General features: G+C 38.8%; 1 protein-coding gene and 1 pseudogene across 6 annotated transcripts in view; both read left to right on the top strand.

Moving 5' to 3' along the window:
* The window catches only part of Prr14l (proline rich 14 like), a 67,437-nt gene that overhangs the window by 8,466 nt on the left and 39,538 nt on the right, over window positions 1-19,433 (top strand). For 5 of the 6 annotated variants that reach the window (XM_033762347.1, XM_033762346.1, XM_033762345.1 and 2 more), the window contains 2 exons: window positions 1,240-1,763; window positions 13,719-13,791. In XM_033762347.1, coding sequence (XP_033618238.1) covers window positions 1,290-1,763; window positions 13,719-13,791 — 547 coding nt within the window. In that variant the 5' untranslated portion in view covers window positions 1,240-1,289. The remainder of the gene's footprint in view (window positions 1-1,239; window positions 1,764-13,718; window positions 13,792-19,433) is intronic. The other variant, XM_010603853.3, reaches the window with a different exon arrangement.
* On the top strand, window positions 10,946-11,943 carry LOC109117409 (annotated as a pseudogene).

Below are 19,433 nucleotides of genomic sequence, written 5' to 3'. Positions count from 1 at the left end.
CTTTTATAGTATGGTATTATGAATCACTTAGAAATATTCAGCAGCTATTTCAAAATATGAAAATTACAGACACAGTAGACACCCCATGAATTGCCTTCCTCCTCTGTAATATTTTAGGCAGGTCACTTTTAACCTCAGTTGTGATGTTAAGATCTGTAACTCTTTGGGCCGGGGATTTAGCTCAGTGGCACCACACATGCCTGGCAAGCGCAAGGTCCTGAGTTCAGTCCCCAGTACCAAAAAGAGAAAGAGAGAGAGAGAGAGAGATCTATAACCTTTTAGCCTTTAGGAGGTCACTTGTGACCTGAAGTGTGATGTTAAGATCTATAACATGAAGATGACAGCTGCTCTATTTAGGTCAAAGGGTTATTGTATAAATCAAATAAGTGATATCTGTGAAAGAACATGGAAAATCTCAAGATGCTGAACTAAAGTCAAAGGATTCTGCTGAAGAGCTGGGTTAGTGTCTTGTGTTATTATGGGTCAGTATAGCTCAGGTATTTGGCAAGCAGTACAAAAATGGCTATCCATTTTTCCCATATCTTCCTTCAAAGAGCACAAGTCAGCGTATGAAATTATTCAGAGTCCTTCAATATGTCTTCATTCAACAAATACTTACTAAATACCTACTGTGTGTTAGGCATCTATTCTAGATAGCAAGGGGGATATATCAGTGAACAAAACAGAAAGTTCATGCCCTGAAAACAAGTAGAAAACTACTGTATTTTCTAATTTACAGTAGGTATATCATTAGATACTTAATCTTTTCATTTAATTTGAGAATTATTCAGAAGATAGTATTTGAGTTGTGATTAGACAGTTATATGTTAAAGGTTTAGGTATGTATTTTTCCACAAATTTAGTTCATTTTGTTGTTGTTGTTGTTGTTTGGTACCAGGGATCAAACTCGGGACCTTGTGCTTGCAAGGCAGGCAGCAGAACCACTGAGCTAAATCCCTGGCCCTTGTTTTATATTTTTATTTTTTGATTCAGCATCTTACTGTGTTGCTCAGGCTAGCTCAAGCTCACTATCCTCCTGCCTCAGCTTCCCGAGTGCTGGGCTCACAGGCATGTACCACCATGCCCAGCTCACAGCCTGTTTAAGGAGCAATTTTTGGTGCCAGATAATGCTAGCATTTGAAGTAGAATTTATTTTCCTTATTTTGACGTGAACAGAGACAGATTTCTTCTACTCTGTCAAGGTTTTAAACTTGTATCCCTTCCTTTGATTTGTGTCAGGGTGAACCTTTGATGTAAAAGACTTGACTCCGTAATCTACATCTGCCCTAATGCTGTCATCTGGAGTAGAGACTCGGCCAGTTCTACATGATTCCTCCATGTCTGCTGTGGTACAGGAATTATACTCTGAACTCCCAGTAAGTGTCTCCAAAGAGCTTCCTGCTGACCCTGAGCCAAGTGTGATTCCAGATATAAAACCTGGAGCCTCAAGCTCTCTTGTAAGTCAGAGTAGAGCCTTGCCCTTGGAGCTGCAGAGGACCCATGCAGAAAGTTGTTGTGAAGAAACCTCTGAGATCTTGGATAATCGGGGTGAGCCTAGGTGGTATGGACTAGTGGACCCCACTACAGGAGATTCTATGGCTTCTGAGATCTCTAATAGGGCAGAGAAAACCAAAAGCATGGAGCTAAAGGTCTTCAGAGATCAAGGGGACCAGGCAGAAGTAAACAAAGACCCTTGTGAGGGAGGGAAGAAAGACCCATGTCCACATTCCACAGCTGCTGAAGAAAAGATCATCCCAAGTCAGGTAAGAAATGAAATCTTTATTCAAATGAATTGAGTGTGAATGATAGCTTTGGAGAGCAGTACTTCTGGTGATAAAATATAGATGTGCTGATAGATAGCCTATGGCATATTCTTGAAACTTTTATTTTGTTTTTTTGTTATTTGAGTGAGTCATGCTATATAGCATGTGCCACCACTGAAACTCTGTTGGAGATCTTTTTTTTTTTTCTTGGTAACAGGGATCAAACTGAGGACCTTGTGAGGCAGGCGTCACTGAGCTAAATCCCAGCCCTCTGTTGAAGATACTGTAAAACATTTGTGTCACATTAGATACATGAAGGGAGCAAGCATTTATGTAGTTAAAAAAAATGACTTATGTGAAGCAGCTGATGTATATGGAATGTGGAGTCTCTTTGTGAAAACCATGTATTTCTACATATGATGTTAAAAAAACGAAGCCAGGCACAGCAGTGCACACCTGTAATTCCATCACTCTGAGAGATGAAACAGGAGGATTGGAACTTCAATCCCAGCCCGGGCGATTCATCAAGATTCCGTCTTAAAATAAAAAATAAGCCAGGCATGGTAGGACATGCCTGTAATCCCAGTACTCCAGAGGCTGGGGCAGGAAAATCCTGTGAGTTGGAGGCCAGCCTGGGTTTCATAGTGAGTTCAAAGCCAGCCTGAACTACATAGTGAGACTCTCTCAAAAACCAAAACCAGGGCCAGGGATTTAGCTCAGTGGTTCCGCCTCCTGCCTCGCAAGCTCAAGGACCCGAGTTTGATCCCAGGTACCAAAAAGAAAAATAAATAAAAAATGGGCTTGGGTGTTGCTAAGTGTAAAGCCCCTGGGTTCAAGTCTCAGCATCTCTCTCACACACACACACACACACACACACACACACACACACACACACACGGTATAATATAAACTATTGAATGTAGCCTGTTGTGGTGGTGGATGTCTGTAATCCCAGCATTTGGAAGGCTGAGGCAGAGGGAGAATAAATTCAAGGCTAGCCTGTTAGAAAAAGAAATTATAAAGCCAGGGAGTAGGGTGTGATGATAGGATAAACCCTATAGTGTTGAGGTGAAATTGGAGTTAGTGCTGGCCGTGCGTGGTGGTGCACTCCTGTAATCCCAGCACTCGGGAGGCTGAGGCAGGAGGATTGCTGTGAGTTCAAGACCAGACTAGGCTACATAGTGAGTTCCAGGTCAGTCTCAACTACATAGTGAGACCCTGTCTCAAAAAAACCAAAAAAAAAAAAAAACCCCCCCCAAAAAAAAAGAAATTGGAGTTAATTAGGTATGAACAAACATTAATGTACAATACGTGTAGAAATACATGAGATAGGGCCAGGAAACAGATTGGTTGGTTGGTTGGTGGTTTTGAGACAGGGTCTCACTATGTAGTTCAGGCTGGCCTTGAGCTTACTGTGTAGCCTGGGCTTGAATTTACAGTGATCCTTCTGCCTCAGCCTGCCAAGTGCTGGGATTACAGGCTTGTGCCACCACACTCAGCAAAGCTGCATAATGAGGCCAAGGCTAGCCTGAACTAACAGAGACCTTGTCTCAAAATAATAATAATAATAATAATAATAACAACAACAACAACAACAATATTTTTGAAGGGCTTGGCTCTATTGTAGAATGCAAGGCCTTGGGTGTGATTTCTAGCACAAAATAATAATAATGATAGTAATAATATAACAAATTGAGAAAAGCCTTATAGAGTTCCAGTTAAATATATAAAGTTGGGCATGGTGATACAAGACCATGTCTCAATCAAGATAGATTATGTAAAGATACAAATTTCCAATGATGAATGTTGTTATATTGTATACCTAAAATGTACCGATAAAATTAATTTTTTAAAAAAGACCCTGTCTCCAAAAAAAAAAAAATTATTTCACTAACTGGATGTGATGGTGCATGCCTATAATCAGCATGTGGAAGGCTGAGGCAGGAGGATCACCATGAGTTAGAGACCACCCTGGACTGTATAGTGAGTTCAAGACCAGCCTAGACTGTATGGTGAGACCCTGTCTCAAAAAAAAAAAACCCAAAAAAGAAATGAAAGGGAAGCCAGGAATTTAGCTCAGTATTGCTGCCACCTGCCTCACAAGCACAAGATACTGAGTTTGATCCCCAGTACCAAAAATAAAAAATAAATAAATCAGGAATGATGGAAATAGAAAATCACCCATCTGGTGCTTCACAATAATAATTACCTCAAGAATCACCAGTAGGGCAGGGGATTTAGCTCAGTAGTTCCACCGCCTGCCATGCAAGTGCAACATCCGGAGTTAGATCCCTGGTAACAAAAAAAAAAAAAAGAATCATCAGTAGATGTTAAAACTAGTGGCTGAAAGTTCAAATGAGAAATAAATGTTTACATTGTCTCAAAGTGTCTGCCCTCAAGATACATATTGATTACAAAGGAGAAAATTAGTTACTTCACAGTGGAGAAACCAGGTTTGTGAGCTGGAACTGAATGATGGAGTTGGCCCCCTCTGGAATGAGGCATCCTAGTACTGTGCACTTTCTGTGTGTGCTTGATATTAGGGATCAAATCAGGGCCTCATGAATCTTAGGCAACTACTCTACCGCTGAGCTACATCCCCAGCTCATCTTTTATTTTATTTTATTTTATTTTTGTTTCGAGACACAATCTTGCTGAGTTGCCCAGGCTGGCCTCGAAATTGGGGTTAGCCTGACTCACCCTCCTGAGTAGTTGGGATTGTAGAGATGTTAGCCACCATGGACTTCTTGATAGGACACAGTGAAAAGAATTAGCATCACTTCTGTGGTATTTCTGCCTGCAGAAATGCAGATCTATGATCTAATCACAAGGAAACATCAGGCAAACCCAAACTGATGGATGTTCTCTAAAAAAAATCAGTTATAGCTGGGTGTGGTGGCACATGCCTGTAATCCCAGCTCAATGGGACATTGAGGCAGAAGAATTGCAAGTTCAAGCAAGGCCAGCCGGGGCAACTAGCGAGATCCATTTTCAAAATTAAAAAACAAAACACTGTAGAATTAAAAAAGCTTTAGGATTGCTCATGGTGGACTTGATGGAGAAATTAAATATATTATCCTTTAACAAACTGGCATATGTCTCAGTAAATTCGTAGATTGGGAAATGGTAGAAAACAAGATTACTTTTTTGTTTGTTTGTTTTTTGAGACGGTCTCTCTATGTAGTTGAGACTGACCTGGAACTCACTGTGTAGCTCAGGCTGGTCTCGAACTCACAGTGATCCTCCTGCCTCAGCCTCCCGAGTGCTGGGATTACAAGTGTGCACCACCATGCCTGGCTAAGAAGATTACATTTTTACTATGCATTTTTGTAAAGCCATACTGAGTTATTTTATTACCAGAGACAATAGGAGCTATACAAAAGAACCAAGTTTAACCTGGATGTCATAGTACACCTATATTTTCAGCACTGGGGAGACTGAGGTAGGAGGATTGCCCCAAGTTCAAGGTCAGCCTGGGCTATATAGTGAGTTCAAAGGCCAGCCAGCCTGAACTGCATATGCATATGCCTATGACACCCTGTCTCAAAAGAAGAACCAAGTTGAAAAGCATTTTGTGGGGAACATCATTTCTGTAGTTCTATAATGTATTTCTTGGTAGTTTTAAGTGATAAAGACATGAAGTTAACGAACATAAAAGAGATGTATCCACTGTTGGAAATATAAATTATCCTTAGAGCACTTCAAGTGGAAGTTGCATTGCCCTTTTAAGTGCCTTAATTTGAGAGAATTATTTTACTCCCATGAGTAATTATAGAATTTACCAAAACAGGATTTTTAGAAAACTGTATCAGTGGGTTTTTTCATTGATAATGGGTTTATTTAAAAATATTTAGAGGTTTGTGCTCACTTTGGTAGCACATACAATAAAATATTCAGAGATTTGTGGAACTTTCATAAACTGAGTACAATCTTTTCATCAAACTACTTGATACTATAATGACTAAAACTGTTTGCAGAAATATACAAGCTTGTACCAATATAAAAAGAAACATCTCTGATATTTTCAAGTTAACATAGGAATTGCCAGATAAATACTGTTAAACTCTTGTCCAGTATCAAGAGTTTATTTACATGGACAATATGATTTTTTTTTAACTGAATACCTCCTCAGTAATTTATAATGGTTTTGCAGTAATGTGTATGAAACAAGCACTGGAAAACTGATTGCCTCTAGGAAGAAATTCATGTTTTAAGTGGTACTGAAAGCCACACTGATGGATATATAATAATAAACATAACTGTTTAATATGCTAATGACTGTGCTCACTTAATAAAAAATAAAGGTAATTTAAGGATGGATACTTTCAAAAATATGAAAAATGGAGACTTAAATAACTATCTCAGTTTAAAGGAGACATGATTACTAAATGCATTGTAGGAACCAAGATGGAATACTGTTCCAACAAAAAGACATTAAGGGCTGGAGGTATAGCTCAGTGATAGAACATACCCTGTTTCAGTCCTCAGCACCACCACCACCACAAAAAAAGCTGGATATGCTGGCACATGCTTGTAATGTGAGATATTTGGCAGCTGAAGACAGAATGATCTCTTGATCTCAGGAGTTTAATACCAGCCTGGGCAAGCAAAATAGTAGAACCCTGTCTCTGAAAGTGAAATAAAAAGAAAGAGGACATTAAGTAGCCATTAACAAGATTTGAATAAGATTTATAGATCAGTTGATAATAGTATATTAGTATTAACTCCTGGCATTGGTAATGGTACTGTGCCTATGCAGATGTTAATAGTGAGGAAGCTAGAAGACTGTACCGGCAATTTTTGGAACAATATTTGCAAAATTTGTATGTTCAAAAGAAAAATTTTTATTTTATTTTATGCATTTATTTTTAAGACAGGCTGGCCTTGCACTCACTAACCCAGGCTGTCCTTGAACATCCAGAAATCCTTCTACCTCAGACTCTTGGCTGCTGAGGTTAGAGGAATGTGCCATCATGCCTGGCCTTTCCAGAAGAAATTTCTAAACCAAATGTTTAAAACTTCTAAAATTATGCTGGCCATGGTGGCTCATGCTTATAATCCCAGCTCTCAGGAAGCCGAAGCAGAAAGATGGCCTGAGTTTGAGGCCAGCCTGAACCACACAGTGGTTAAAAAAATAATTTGTTCTTGATCAAGAATATCTCTCTATGGGGGAGGGGAGAAGAAAGACCAAAACAGAATGATCAGAACAGGTGCAGTGGAAGGGACGGCTGTATGAGCCACACTGAATTGTGAAAGAATATGGTCAGTTCTGAACTCCATGGTGCATAGGAGCTCACTATGTAGGTCAGGCTGGTCTGGAACTCAGCGATCCTGCTGCCTCAGCCTCCCGGGTGCTGGGATTACAGGTGTGCGCCACCATGCTTGGCATTGGAAAAGGTTGTTTTTATTTGTGAACTATGCATGAGAGATACAGACATGCCTGTATGACAGCCTACACAGACAATCTAACATTGAAAACCATTTATACCAGGCTTGGCATTTTTTGTTTGATGTTGCTTAGATATTGGCTATGAAGCATTACTTTTCTTTTTTTCCCCCTATAATGGTAAATCTGCCTGGGCCTAGAAATATTCTGGGGAGATAAATCCTCTACTAGAAGGGATGTGGAGAGGGGCATCAAGTAGAGGGAAACACAATGGCTGCTGATCACTTGAAGCATGTTGTTAGGGAGACTTGTTTTGTAATGGCTCATTCATAAGAGACCCAACCTTTTTTTTGGTGCTGATGACAACCCAGGGTCTTGCACTTGCTAGGTAAGTACTTTACTACTAAGCTAAATCTCCAACCCCAAAAGAGCCAATCTGGTACAATTACTGTAAAGTGACTTAAATGAAAGATTGTTGCATTAAATGCTACTAATCTTACTACCTCCTTTTAACCCTGAGAGGCTTTGTAAAGGAAATTGTCAGAAGTGCACAGGAGCTTGCTGTTTGTCAAAAGGATTTCTTATCGGAAAGAATTCTGTGTCTTAAAGCTTTTGTACATAGGGTGGGGAAGGGGCTTGAGAGGGAGGCATGAGATAAAATAAATGGCTCAGCTGTTGTTCATCAGCTGTTGTCTGGGTCTGGGTCTGCAGGACGCTGTTCCACAGTGATGGTTTGCCAGTGGCTTCATCTCATGTGACAGAGAAGCATCTAAAACACATTGTTGAGACCTAAGACAGAACTTTATTTCAGTAATTCTCTCAGATAATTTCATTGTGGGGGGGGTGTTATCTCTACCTAGCTAAGATGATTTCTCTACTTTAAAGTCACCACTTTTTTTTCTCTGAATTGAGGTATATGGAATGAAATTCCTTTTATTTTCTATTTTTGTTTCTTTGAGACAGGGTCTCACTGTGTAGTTCAGGATGGCCTTGAACTCACAGTGCCCTCCTGCTTCAGCCTCTCAAGTGCTGGCATTCAGCTGTATGCCATCACACCCAGCTGGAGGAAAATTCCTGTTAAAGGGGTGCAAGAATGATTTAAAATAACTGTTGCAACATTTTTCTTTTTCTTTTTCTTTTATTTATTTATTTTTTTGAGACAGGGTCTCACTATGTAGTTGAGACTGACCTGGAACTCACTCTGTAGCTCAGGCTAGTCTCAAACTCACGGCGATCCTCCTGCCTCAGCCTCCAAGTGCTGGGATTACAGGCATGCGCCACCATGCCCGGCTTTTTAGATATGGAAGTATAGGAAACTGAAAGCTATACCTGGTGATATAAACATTTCTCTTTAGAATATTTTTTACATGTTAATTTTGCCAAATGTTGGGTTTCAGTGTGATTGTATTCATCCCCCATTACTTTTTTTTTTCTTGGTGCTGGGGATTGAATTTGGGTCCCACTGAGCTAATCCCCAGCCCTTCCCCCATTACTTTCTCTTATACTGTCACTTCAGAGAATTCTTGGCTGTGAAAGTAACCGTGACTGCACAAATGTCAGGAAGTGGGAAGTAGCTCCTTTGCTGCACATTTTGGCTCTGTACTGGCAGAAATAGTGCATTGGTTGTTTCATCTGTAGACGGAGCCATCACTGCCCCTTTCTTACTGATCTGCCTCTGCCTGCAGCTCAGGGAACTTAGCTTTGGACCTGGTTAGAAGAGGCCCTGAGGAGTTTTAAACTACCCTGCTTATAGGAATGGAAGGACCTAATGTATGTTTACTTTCCTCCAGATTTTTATGTATTTTTCTGCTTTAAACTCATAGGAATGAATTAAAGAATTGCACCATATCCAAGACATACAGGCATATTTTAATGGGAAATAAGACTACAGAAGAACAGTTAAGATTGGTTTTCAAGACCCCTCCTAAATCTGCCAAAACTACAGAAGTTTCATAAATTTTGTTTCCAAAACAATGAGTAGGTGGGTAACATGCTGGATGTAGGAAACAGAATTAGTGTACCGTCAATTTGAAAAACATTTTGAGCTATTATATGGCATTTGTTTGTTTGTTTGTTTGTTTTGAGACAGGGTCTCACTATGCAGTTCAGGTTGGCCTTGAATTTGCAGCAACCCCCCTCCTGCCTCAGACTCCCGAGTACTGGGATTATAGGCATGCGCCTCCATATCTGGCTTGTTTTCTTAACCCTTAAAAAAAATTTTAAGACAGAAAAGTTGCAAAAATAATACAAAGAATTCCTATTTACCCCTCATGCACCTTCCTTACATGTTGACATTTTACTACATTTATTTTTTTTTCCTGAATAATTTGAGGGTATAGTAACAGACATGATGCCTAAACACTTCAGTGTGTGTTTCCCAGCATATATTAATCAGAATCAGGAAATGATTGTACTGATCCGAATATGATTACAGACCATATTCAAATTGGCCATTCGTACTACTACAGAAGTGATGCTGGCTCTTCTCCATGGGTCCTATCAGGAGGCACGTGGTTTCAGGTTGCCTTATCTCAGGGAACAATATTTATCAGTCGGTTCAGTGGGAGCTGTCAGGTTCCTCTAGTGTGAATTTATTGTTTCCTCACTTATAATTAGTATCTTATGAGGAGATACTGTGAGACTGTAAATGAACTTTTTAACCATTATTAGCCTGCACCAATGATTGTCCCTTGAGAAGTTTGTTACTGTGATGTTTGCCAAATGGTGATTTTCCTAATCCCATCCTTCATTCTGTGGTATGCGCTTCCTCTTATCTCATTTAGTCTGCCTTTCATGCTAGAATTCATACTTTGTGTTTGTTTTTGCTAAATATGGTAGTGGTACATGTAGCTTTTCTGGGATATGCTTGTTTTTTGGCACTGGGGATAGAACTCAGGACTTTGCACTTGCTAGGCAGGTGGCAGCACCAATGAGTTAAATCCCCAGCCCCTGGGATATGCTTGTTTTGTTTTTTAAGTTTATGCTTTGTACAAGTATTCTACACTAAAGTTCCAATAGGAAATGAAATACAAGGATAATCCTTAGTGTGTGATGGTGTATTGTAGTTATCATATCTTTAATTCTAATGATGATATTTTATTTTTATTTGTAGTCACCATTACTTATATCTTCCCCCACTCCCTTTGGGTTCTGTTTCCAACACAGAATTTTGTTTAGAATTTTATTTATTATTTATTTATGTAGGCTAAGTGAATGTAAGAATTCTTAAAATTGGGTTAGGGATTTAGCTCGGTGGCACAGTGCCTACCTGGCAAGTACAGGGTCCTGAATTCAATCCTCGGTACCAAAAAAAGAAAAGAGAGAGAGTTTAAAAAATTATTCAGAGCGGTAGCTGTACTTTCATAATCTACAGCTTTAGGTAAGTGTTGATCAGAATCTTGTGCAAATCATTTAAACCATTGTGGGGTAGGGGGATCTAAACCTTAAGACAGGGAAACAGAGGTGACCTCAAAGGAAGGTAGTGTAGGCAGCCATCTTTGGTTGGTCAGAGGCTCCCAACCAGGAGGTGTAATACAGGTGCAGCATCGTACATGTGAAAATCTGAAATCCAGAATGCTTCAGAATTCAAAATTTTGTAATAACATATCATCTGCAAAATTCCACACCTGATCTTGTGGGATAGGTCATAGTCAAAATGTAGGTTCACTAACAGCATTGAAGAAAATTACGTGTGTATAAGCTATATATGAAACAAATGAATTTTGTGTTTAGGCTTGGATCGCATCCCCAAGATATCTCATTATATATCTCATTATGTATATGTGAATATTTCAGAACTGAAAAAATAAAAACAATATTTGAAACATCACTGGTCCTGAGCATTTCAAATAAAGAATGCTCAGCCTTCTTTTCAGCCAGAACCACCATCTTCTAATAATTTACCAAAATGACAAACACAAAGGGAAAGAGGAAGGGAACCCGGTATATGTTCTCTAGAGCTTTTAGAAAACCTGAGGTTGTTCCTTCCTTTGGCCACATACGTGGGATCTACAAAACGGGTGATATTGTAGACATCAAGGGAATGGGTACTGTTCAGAAGGAAGGCCACACCAATGTTACCATGGCAAAACCGGAAGAGTCCACGGTGTCACCCAGCATGCTGCTGGCATTGTTGTAAACAAGGGCCAGATACTTGCCAAGAGGATTAATGTGCGAGTTGAGCATTTTAAACACTCAGAGTGTCAAGGTAGCTTCCTGAAACGTGTCAAGGAAAATGATAAGAAGAAGAAGGAAGCCAAAGAGAAAGCTACTGGGTTCACCTGAAGCACCAGCCCTACCCCCTCAAAGAAGCACACTTTGTGAGAACCAGAGGGAAGCAGCCTGAGTTGTTGGAACCTGTTCCCTGTGGATTCATGCCACCAGCTGGGGGTATAGCCCTGCCATTCAGCACCGAAGTAGTGGCTAAGTATTCTAGGCCCTACTTAAAAATAAAAAATCCCCTGTGTTGTAAGGATGTTTTTCGTAATTGAACCGGTGTGTGTGGTACCTTTACCTCAGAGAAACTAATATTTGGAGCAGATTCTCCTTGTACCTAGTTAATTGTGTCAAGTCTTCACGCTGAGGCGGCGGCCCAGGGTCCTTGCGACCACCACCAGGCCGGCAGAGAAGCCAGCGCTGTGGCTCAGGAGCTCTAGCTCAGGTTTGTCCTGGGTGCTCATGCGCCACCATGAGGCCTTGAGGGCGCTTCCTCCTAAAGGGCGTGGAGGCCCTGGGCCCAGAAAGGATGAGAAATTAGACTCATTCAAAGGAAAATGGATACATACTGAGGATACACTCCTAAGTGAAGTGAATAAGTCACACGTGTAAATACTGAATAGTTTCTCTGGTGTGAATAAACTGTAATAGTACATAAGATGCTAATGAGATAACTGACATTGTGAAATGGGAAGAAAAGGGCTAAAGGTGTAGGGAAGGTGGGAAGGGTAGGGGAAAGGGAATAAGGGAAAAATATGAGAATATGAAAAAATGGAAATAAAGTGTTTGTAAATGGGGAGGGGACGGTCAAGGGGAAAAAATGAGAACCAAGACCACCTGTCATGTAAAGGTACAAGATCCCAATAACGAATGTAACTGTACTGTATACCTAAAATGTACCAGTAAACGCAATAAAAGAAAAAAAAAATGACTGAGAGAATAGGTCTCCATGAGGCTGCGGGAAGGGCGCGTGGGGAATGTATCTAGTTAATCAAGTGGGAATCACATCCCCTGACCTCGGGTCATCAGGTGTAAATATAAAAGTTGTACATTTACCATTTACCTTGGATCAAACTATTGCTTTGAGTGAGCTCTGCCCACCCTGTAAACCCTGTTTTAATGCAGCTTTTACAGATAAGGATGTAGGTTCAGAGAGGCTATGTGACAGCCAAGTCACACAGCTTTCCAAGGGTGAAGATAGAATTTGAACCTACAGAGTCCTACTGTAGGTTTACACAGAAGAAAATCTCAGATAAGACACCCAAATGCCTTCCTTATGTTCCTTAAAAAATCAGCTAGAGAGCCAGGGATTTAGCTCAGTGGTGTTGCTGCCTAAGCATAAGGACCGGATTTCCATCCCTGGTACAAAAAAAAAAAAAAATTTTTTAAAAAAAAAAAAAAAAAAAAAAAAAAAAAGCTAGAAAGATTTGTTTTTGTTTTCATAACAGGATTCTGAGGATCACAAAAAAGAAACGGTATGCTTACTTTGCAGTAAAATTGGTTGAGGGAGGCCAGTGGGCGGGCCTCCTGGCCGACCTCACTACTTTTACAGTGGGGGTGGGAAACTGTATCAGGTCTTTACTTTTCAGTGTCTTCTTGCTAAAAGATGAGGTATTTTGCAAGTGTATACCCAAATGACCACTATTTATGAAGCATTTATATTGGCTTGAAGATCCCCTAAATCACCATGGGAAAAAGATGTATTAAAATAAATGGAGGGCCAGGGATTGAGCTCGGTGGTTCTGCTGCCTGCCTTGCAAGCACAAGGTCCCGAGTTCGATCCCTGGTACCATAAATAAATAAATAAATAAATAAATAAATGGAAGTCAGTATATAGCATTTCAGTTAAATAAATTATTTAAAGCACACTAAAAATATACTCATCCTTTAGAACCCTTACTTAGCACCTGGACAGTTGCCATAATGTGCATACTCTACCCTTGCCCTGTCTGATTTTTCTGAATTTCTCCTGTATAAAGAAACTGGTTATCATTGACAATATTCTCACTTCTTTGGTGAAAGGGGATAAAAATAATATCCCCTCTAAGAAGGTTGGGGAAATATTTATTATACCCAAGAAGGCATTTGTATGGTTTTGTGTCTGCAGGTTGATGTATTTAACCTCTGTTGTTATCTAGATATTGAAAAGATGATTTTTTTCCAAAATCAAATTCTAAAGAAGCGAAAGTTTTTGTTGATTATACTTACTTAAATTTGAGATTCCCTCCCATTTCCAATCCAGTGATTACTAGCAAATGTCCTGGAGTCATAAGGAAGTCTTTCAAAGAATAATTAACATTTGTGAGCTCAGGTGTCTGTGAATCTTCCTTTATTGCTGTTTTTTCTTATTTTAGGGGGACCTCCAGATGAAGTCAAGCAAAGAACTTACATGTATGGGCCTCCCTGAAGATTTTCTAAGGGACAGAGGTATTTATTTCTCTAAATCCTTTCCTTTTTCACTTATTACACAGTTTTAATTAATAGTTTCTATTTTATACTCAAAATATAAGCATAGTTCCAGCTTTGCAAGATGAACTTAGCTGTAGACATTTCTTGATATGTTCTTCCCTGTTACTGAATGAACCCTTATTGTTAATGTGAAATCCTATATTTAATTTTTTAAATCAAATTATTTGTGCCTATTCTGGAACAGAGAGAAATCTACCCAGTATCATTGATCGTGTAGTAATTCTCCAGGGCAGGTACAAGAGAAAATGTTCACTCCAAGTTACCTTGAGAGTTTGTGGTGTTTGTTTTGTTTTGGTTTTTTTTGGTTTAGTTTGGTGTTTTTTTTTTTTGAGACAGGGTGTCACTAGGTAGTGAGATCTTGAACTTGCTATATAGCACAGGCCGGTCTCAAACTCACTGCAATTCTCCTGCCTCTGATTCCCAATTACTGTGATTATAGGCTGTGCCCCTACAACTGTGGAGAGGGTTTTTTGTTTTGTTTTTTTAATATTTTAAAATATATTCTTTCCAGCAGTTTCAGGTCATATGTCTAGATCCTTCATCCATTCAGAATTTATTTTTTTGTCGTTTTGTTTGTTTATTTGTTTGTTGAGACAGGGTTTCACTGTGTAGTTCAAGCTGGCCTAGAACTCACAGTGATACTCCTGCCTTGGCCTGCTGAGTGCTGGCATTACAGGCATGCATCATCATGCTTGGCCTAGAACTGAATTCTTTTTTTGTGGGGGGGATACTGGGTATCGAACTTAGGACCTTGAGCTTGCGAGGCAGGCAGCAGAACCACTGAGCTAAATCCCTGGCCCTTGAATCGATTTTTTTTTCCTCATTGAGTTTATTGGTACATTTTAGGTATACAGTACAGTTACATTCATTATTGGGATCTTGTACCTTTACACGACAGGTCCTGGTTCTCATTTTTTCCCCTTGTCCCTGCCCTCCCTTCACCCCTCCTCCCTCCCCCTTTACAAATACTTCATTTCCATTTCTTCGTTTTCTCATATTTTTCTTTTGTTTTGTTTTGTTTTGTTTTTTTTAGAGTGAGAGATAGGGATATATATAATTTTAGTCTTCTACATATGGATATCTAGTTTTTTTAGTGCCATTTGTTAAAGAGGCTGTCTTTTCTCCAACATACCTTTTTGGCTCATTTGTCAAGAACTGATGGCTGTAATTGGGTAGGTTTGTGTGCCCTCTCGTCTATTCCATTAGTCTTTATGTCTATTTTTGTGCCAATACCATGCTCTTTTGTTTTGTTCTTTGATTTTTTTTTTTTTTTGAAGCAGTGTCTCTCTGTGTACTCCAAGTTAGCCTTAAACTCACTACATAGCCCAGGCTGTCCTCAAACTAATCCTCCTGCCTCAGCCTCCTGAATACAGGTTTTATAGGTATATTCCACCACACCAAGCTCATGCTGTTTTGGTTATTATGACTTTGTAATTGGGTACTGGGATACTTCTAGTCTTGCTCTTTTTGCTTAGGAGTACTTTGGTTATTTTGCATCTTTTGTGTTTTCATATGAATTTTTAAGACTTAAAAAATATCATTGGAATTTTGATGGAGATTACACTGAATTTGTATATTGCTTTTCATAATATGGCCACTTAATAGTATGGATTCTCCTGATCCATAAACATGAGAGGTCTTCACATCTTTAGTATCTCTTCAATTTTTTCAGTGCACTGTAATTTTTGTTATAGAGGTCCTTTCTTCATTAGGTTTATCCCTAGGTTTGGGGGTGTTCTGTTTTGTGTTTCTTTCTTTTTTTTTTTTTTGTAAGCCACTGTTAGTGGTCCTGATTTCTTTCTCAGCTACTTCATTACTGGCATATAGAAAAGCTACTGATTTTGTGATACTGATTTTGTATCCTTTTTTTCATTATTTTTTATTTTATTGGTACATTTTAGATATACCTAATGATAATATTCATTATAGGGAATTTGTACCTATGCATGATACATTTTGCTGCTTCTTTTTGATTTTGTATCCTGTACCTTGAATTTTTAAGATAGTTTCATTTGTTACTTCTTTTTGTTCTTCAAAACAGTGGTTGAGTATAGACATCTGAGATGCAGGTACTAATTTTACATTGATTGGTTGATTTATTAATTTACTAAGGAGTAAACTGAGCCTAGAGTCTTTGTCCCCTCACCCCCAGCCTACAAATGATCTTCATTAACTTCAGACAGATCTTAATTGTAATTTAATTACATAGTTAAGCTTAGTTATATAGAATAATCAGAACTTTAAAAAAGAAGATAAACTAAATATTTTCAGGAGGTTTTTTTTACTGTTTATTTTATTTAAGTAAATATGTTAAACCATATGAACATTTTGTTATTGTGATATAACATCAGATTTGATTCTCAGCTTTTTGGCAGCCTGGACAGACAAGGAAGCATTTTGCCCCAGTTTATCACCCTGCTTCCTGCTGGTGCAGATTTTCTCTATGACTCAAAGGCTTGACCATCCAGGGTGGATTAAAGGACTGTCTTAGCCACTTTCATCATCACCGGGGCAAAATACCCGACACCTGCAGTTTAAAGGAGGAAAGGTTTATTTTGGTTCATGTTTACAGTTCACGGTCAGCTGGCTCCAAGGCAGGACAGCATGGCAGGGGGCCATGGCAGAGGTAAAGCTGCTCACATCCTTTGGCCAAGAAACAGAGTCAAGGGAGGAACAGCAAAGAGAGATACGACCTTCATGCCCACATGACCTGCCTTTTCCAACAGGCCCCACCTCCTAATAGCGAGCCAGGTATAATGTCCCTATAATCCAGTCATCCTCCAGAGGTCCTACCTATGATTGCATGAAGCTAATTTATGGAATACATGTAGGAAAAAACCATAACAAGGATATTGCTCTGAAGAGAGAAATATTGTTTTGTACATAAGTCTCAACATGTGGTTAGTTTTTTTTTGTTTGTTTTGTTTTGTTTTTTGGTACTGGGGATTGAACTTAGGCCCTTGTGCTTATGAAGCAGGCGGTGGAACCACTGAACCAAATCCCCGGCCCAAGGGTACTGTTTAGTACCCACCCCCAACAACACCCCTTGTGGGTGCTTCCAGTGTTACCACATTCAACTTTTGGTATTTTCTCACCCACATCTCACCACAAAAATGCACTGCTTGTGTTAAACTACACTTCCATTTAACCACTGAAATGGCCTTTTATAAAGGAGACCTTCAGTTGTTTCCTGCTTAGAAATATGCTCTTTCTAATTTACTTGGCTGCTGTCTACTAAAAAGCTGGTCTGCACTGGATATAGATAAAATGAACTCTTCCAAAAAGTGTCCTCAGATAAAACTACTCTGACATTTTTCTTCCTGTTCTAATACCATTTTTCCTTAGTGACTTAAACTGGTAAAAGTAATTATTTGATTCCTCTGTATGATATGGGGGAGCTTGAAATCAGCAACTCTACTAGAATTTTTATCAGCAGTGACCTACTACCAAACGATAATACATTCATTCGGTTCCCCAAGAATCTTCCAAGATATTACTGTATTTATTACACACAAGATAGCCAGTTCATCTGTGCAGACTCACATTCAGCCATAGCAAGGCAGAGAAGGTTCTGTGAATGCAGGTTTATGAAGATCTAAGCCCTCAAGAGTGAAATGTATGTACTCTCCATAGCATGGCCATCGTTTCAGCTTGCTTTGCTTATAATTTACTAGTAATTTTGCTTTTAATTTAGAACTGCGAATCACGTAACACTTCTTAGAAATCTACTTGTACTCTTATCACCAGGGCCCAGCTTTCAAAATTTTCACTCTACCTAGATCATAGCACCTCATTTTGAGCATGTAGTATTAATCATTAATTGGTTTGGGGAGGTGTAACTATGAGTACCAAACAGATTGTTTTAGCTGGAAAGGTATTGAGTTATAAGGCTATCAATACCAATAAGTTCTAGCTTGTACCTTAAGTACCAAACAAACGACAAGTACTTTTCCCTTCAAAATGTGTTAAGTACAAAATTCTACAAGTTTCAAAACAAAGCAATAGAATACCAAGGTATGCTAGTATTAAGAATTTTTTCTGTTCTTTTCCCTTTTCCTCTCTTTTCTTCCCTCATCTTTTCCCTTCCCCTGTATTTCCATTTTTGTTGCATACCTTTTCCACAGAGGTATGCCTTCAACAAAATTTGTTTTCTTGAGAGCTTATTCTTGTTCTTTTAGGACCTTGAGAAGCATTATTAGGTTACTTGTTTGGGATTGCTATTTTCTGATATAGTTACTCATAGCTATAAACATGCCCGTTAGAACTAATTTCATTTTATCTCCCAAATTCTCACACGTTGTGTTTCCATTATTTGATTCTAGGAATTTTTGAAAATTTGTTCCTTGATATTTTCAATGGCTTCTGATCATTCATAGGAGTATTTTTATTTTTTTGTTTTTGGCTTTTGAGGCAGGGGCTCCCTTTGTAGTTCAGGCTGGTTTTGAACTCATTATGTAGCTGAGGTTGACCTCAAACTCACAGGAATCCTCCTGCCTTAGCTTCCCATGTGCTGGGATTACAGGCATGCGCCGCTATGTCTGGAGCCAGGCATAGTGATGCATGTCTGCAATCCCAGTATTTGGGAGATTGAGCCAGGAGGATCATGAGTTAGATGCCAGCCTAAACTACATAGCAAGACCCTATCTAAAACAAAAAATTATTTAATCTCCATGCTTTTGTGTGATTCTGTGGATTCTTTTGCTCTTGATTTCTAGCTTCATTCCATTATTATCTAATGGGATATATGAAATTAAGTTAGTTATTTTGTATTTATTGGCTTGCTTTGTGGCCTAAAGTATGATCTATTTTGGAGTTTAGTAGATTCCTGAAAAGAGTGTGCATTCTGGGCCAGGGGCTTAGCTCAATGGTGCTGCCACTTGCCTCGAAAGTGCAAGGTCCCAAGTTTGATCCCCGGTATCAAAAAAACAAAAAACAATACAGTGTGTATTCTGCCGTTGTTATGTGAAATGCTCTCTATGTATCTGTTCAGATTCTGTTTACTCTATAGTGTAATTTAACTGATGTTTCTTTTTTGTTTGTTTTGGGGGGTTTGTTTTTTTTGTTTTTTTGTTTTTTTTGTCTAGTAGACATATCCATTTGTGAAGAGTACTGAAGTCATTCACTATGTATTTGGATGTCTGAATTTTTGTGTAAAGGAGTATATTTTATGAAATTGGATACACCAACATTCAGTATATTTACAATTTATATCTTAGGAATTATTACTTTTACTAATATTTAATAGCCTTTCTCTCTTCTAATTTGAAGTCTACTTTGTTGGGTATAAGTATAGCAACTCTGCTTGATTTGGGGCTCCTGGTGCTTGGAGTATCATTTTTCCATACTTTCACTTTCATTTTGTGTGTATCTTTGCAGGTGAGGTGTGTTTCTTATAGGCACCATATAGTTGGGTTTTGCTTTTTGATCCAATCTGCCAGTTTGTGGCTTTTAATTGGAGAATTAAGACCTCTTACATTGTGTTATTACTGAGAGGTGTGTACTAATTCCTGATATTTCGTTGTTTTTCTAGTGTTTGATTCATTCTTTTTTTTTTTTTTTTTTTTTTTTTTTTTTTTTTTTTTTTTTTTTTTTTTTTTTTT

The sequence above is a fragment of the Fukomys damarensis genome, unplaced genomic scaffold (genome assembly GCF_012274545.1).
Source record: "Fukomys damarensis isolate Sample0158 unplaced genomic scaffold, DMR_v1.0_HiC HiC_scaffold_12, whole genome shotgun sequence".
NCBI classification, from domain to species: Eukaryota; Metazoa; Chordata; class Mammalia; order Rodentia; family Bathyergidae; genus Fukomys; species Fukomys damarensis.
The sequence above is the reverse complement of the archived record's forward strand: the minus strand, read 5'-3'. Positions and strand labels throughout refer to the sequence as shown.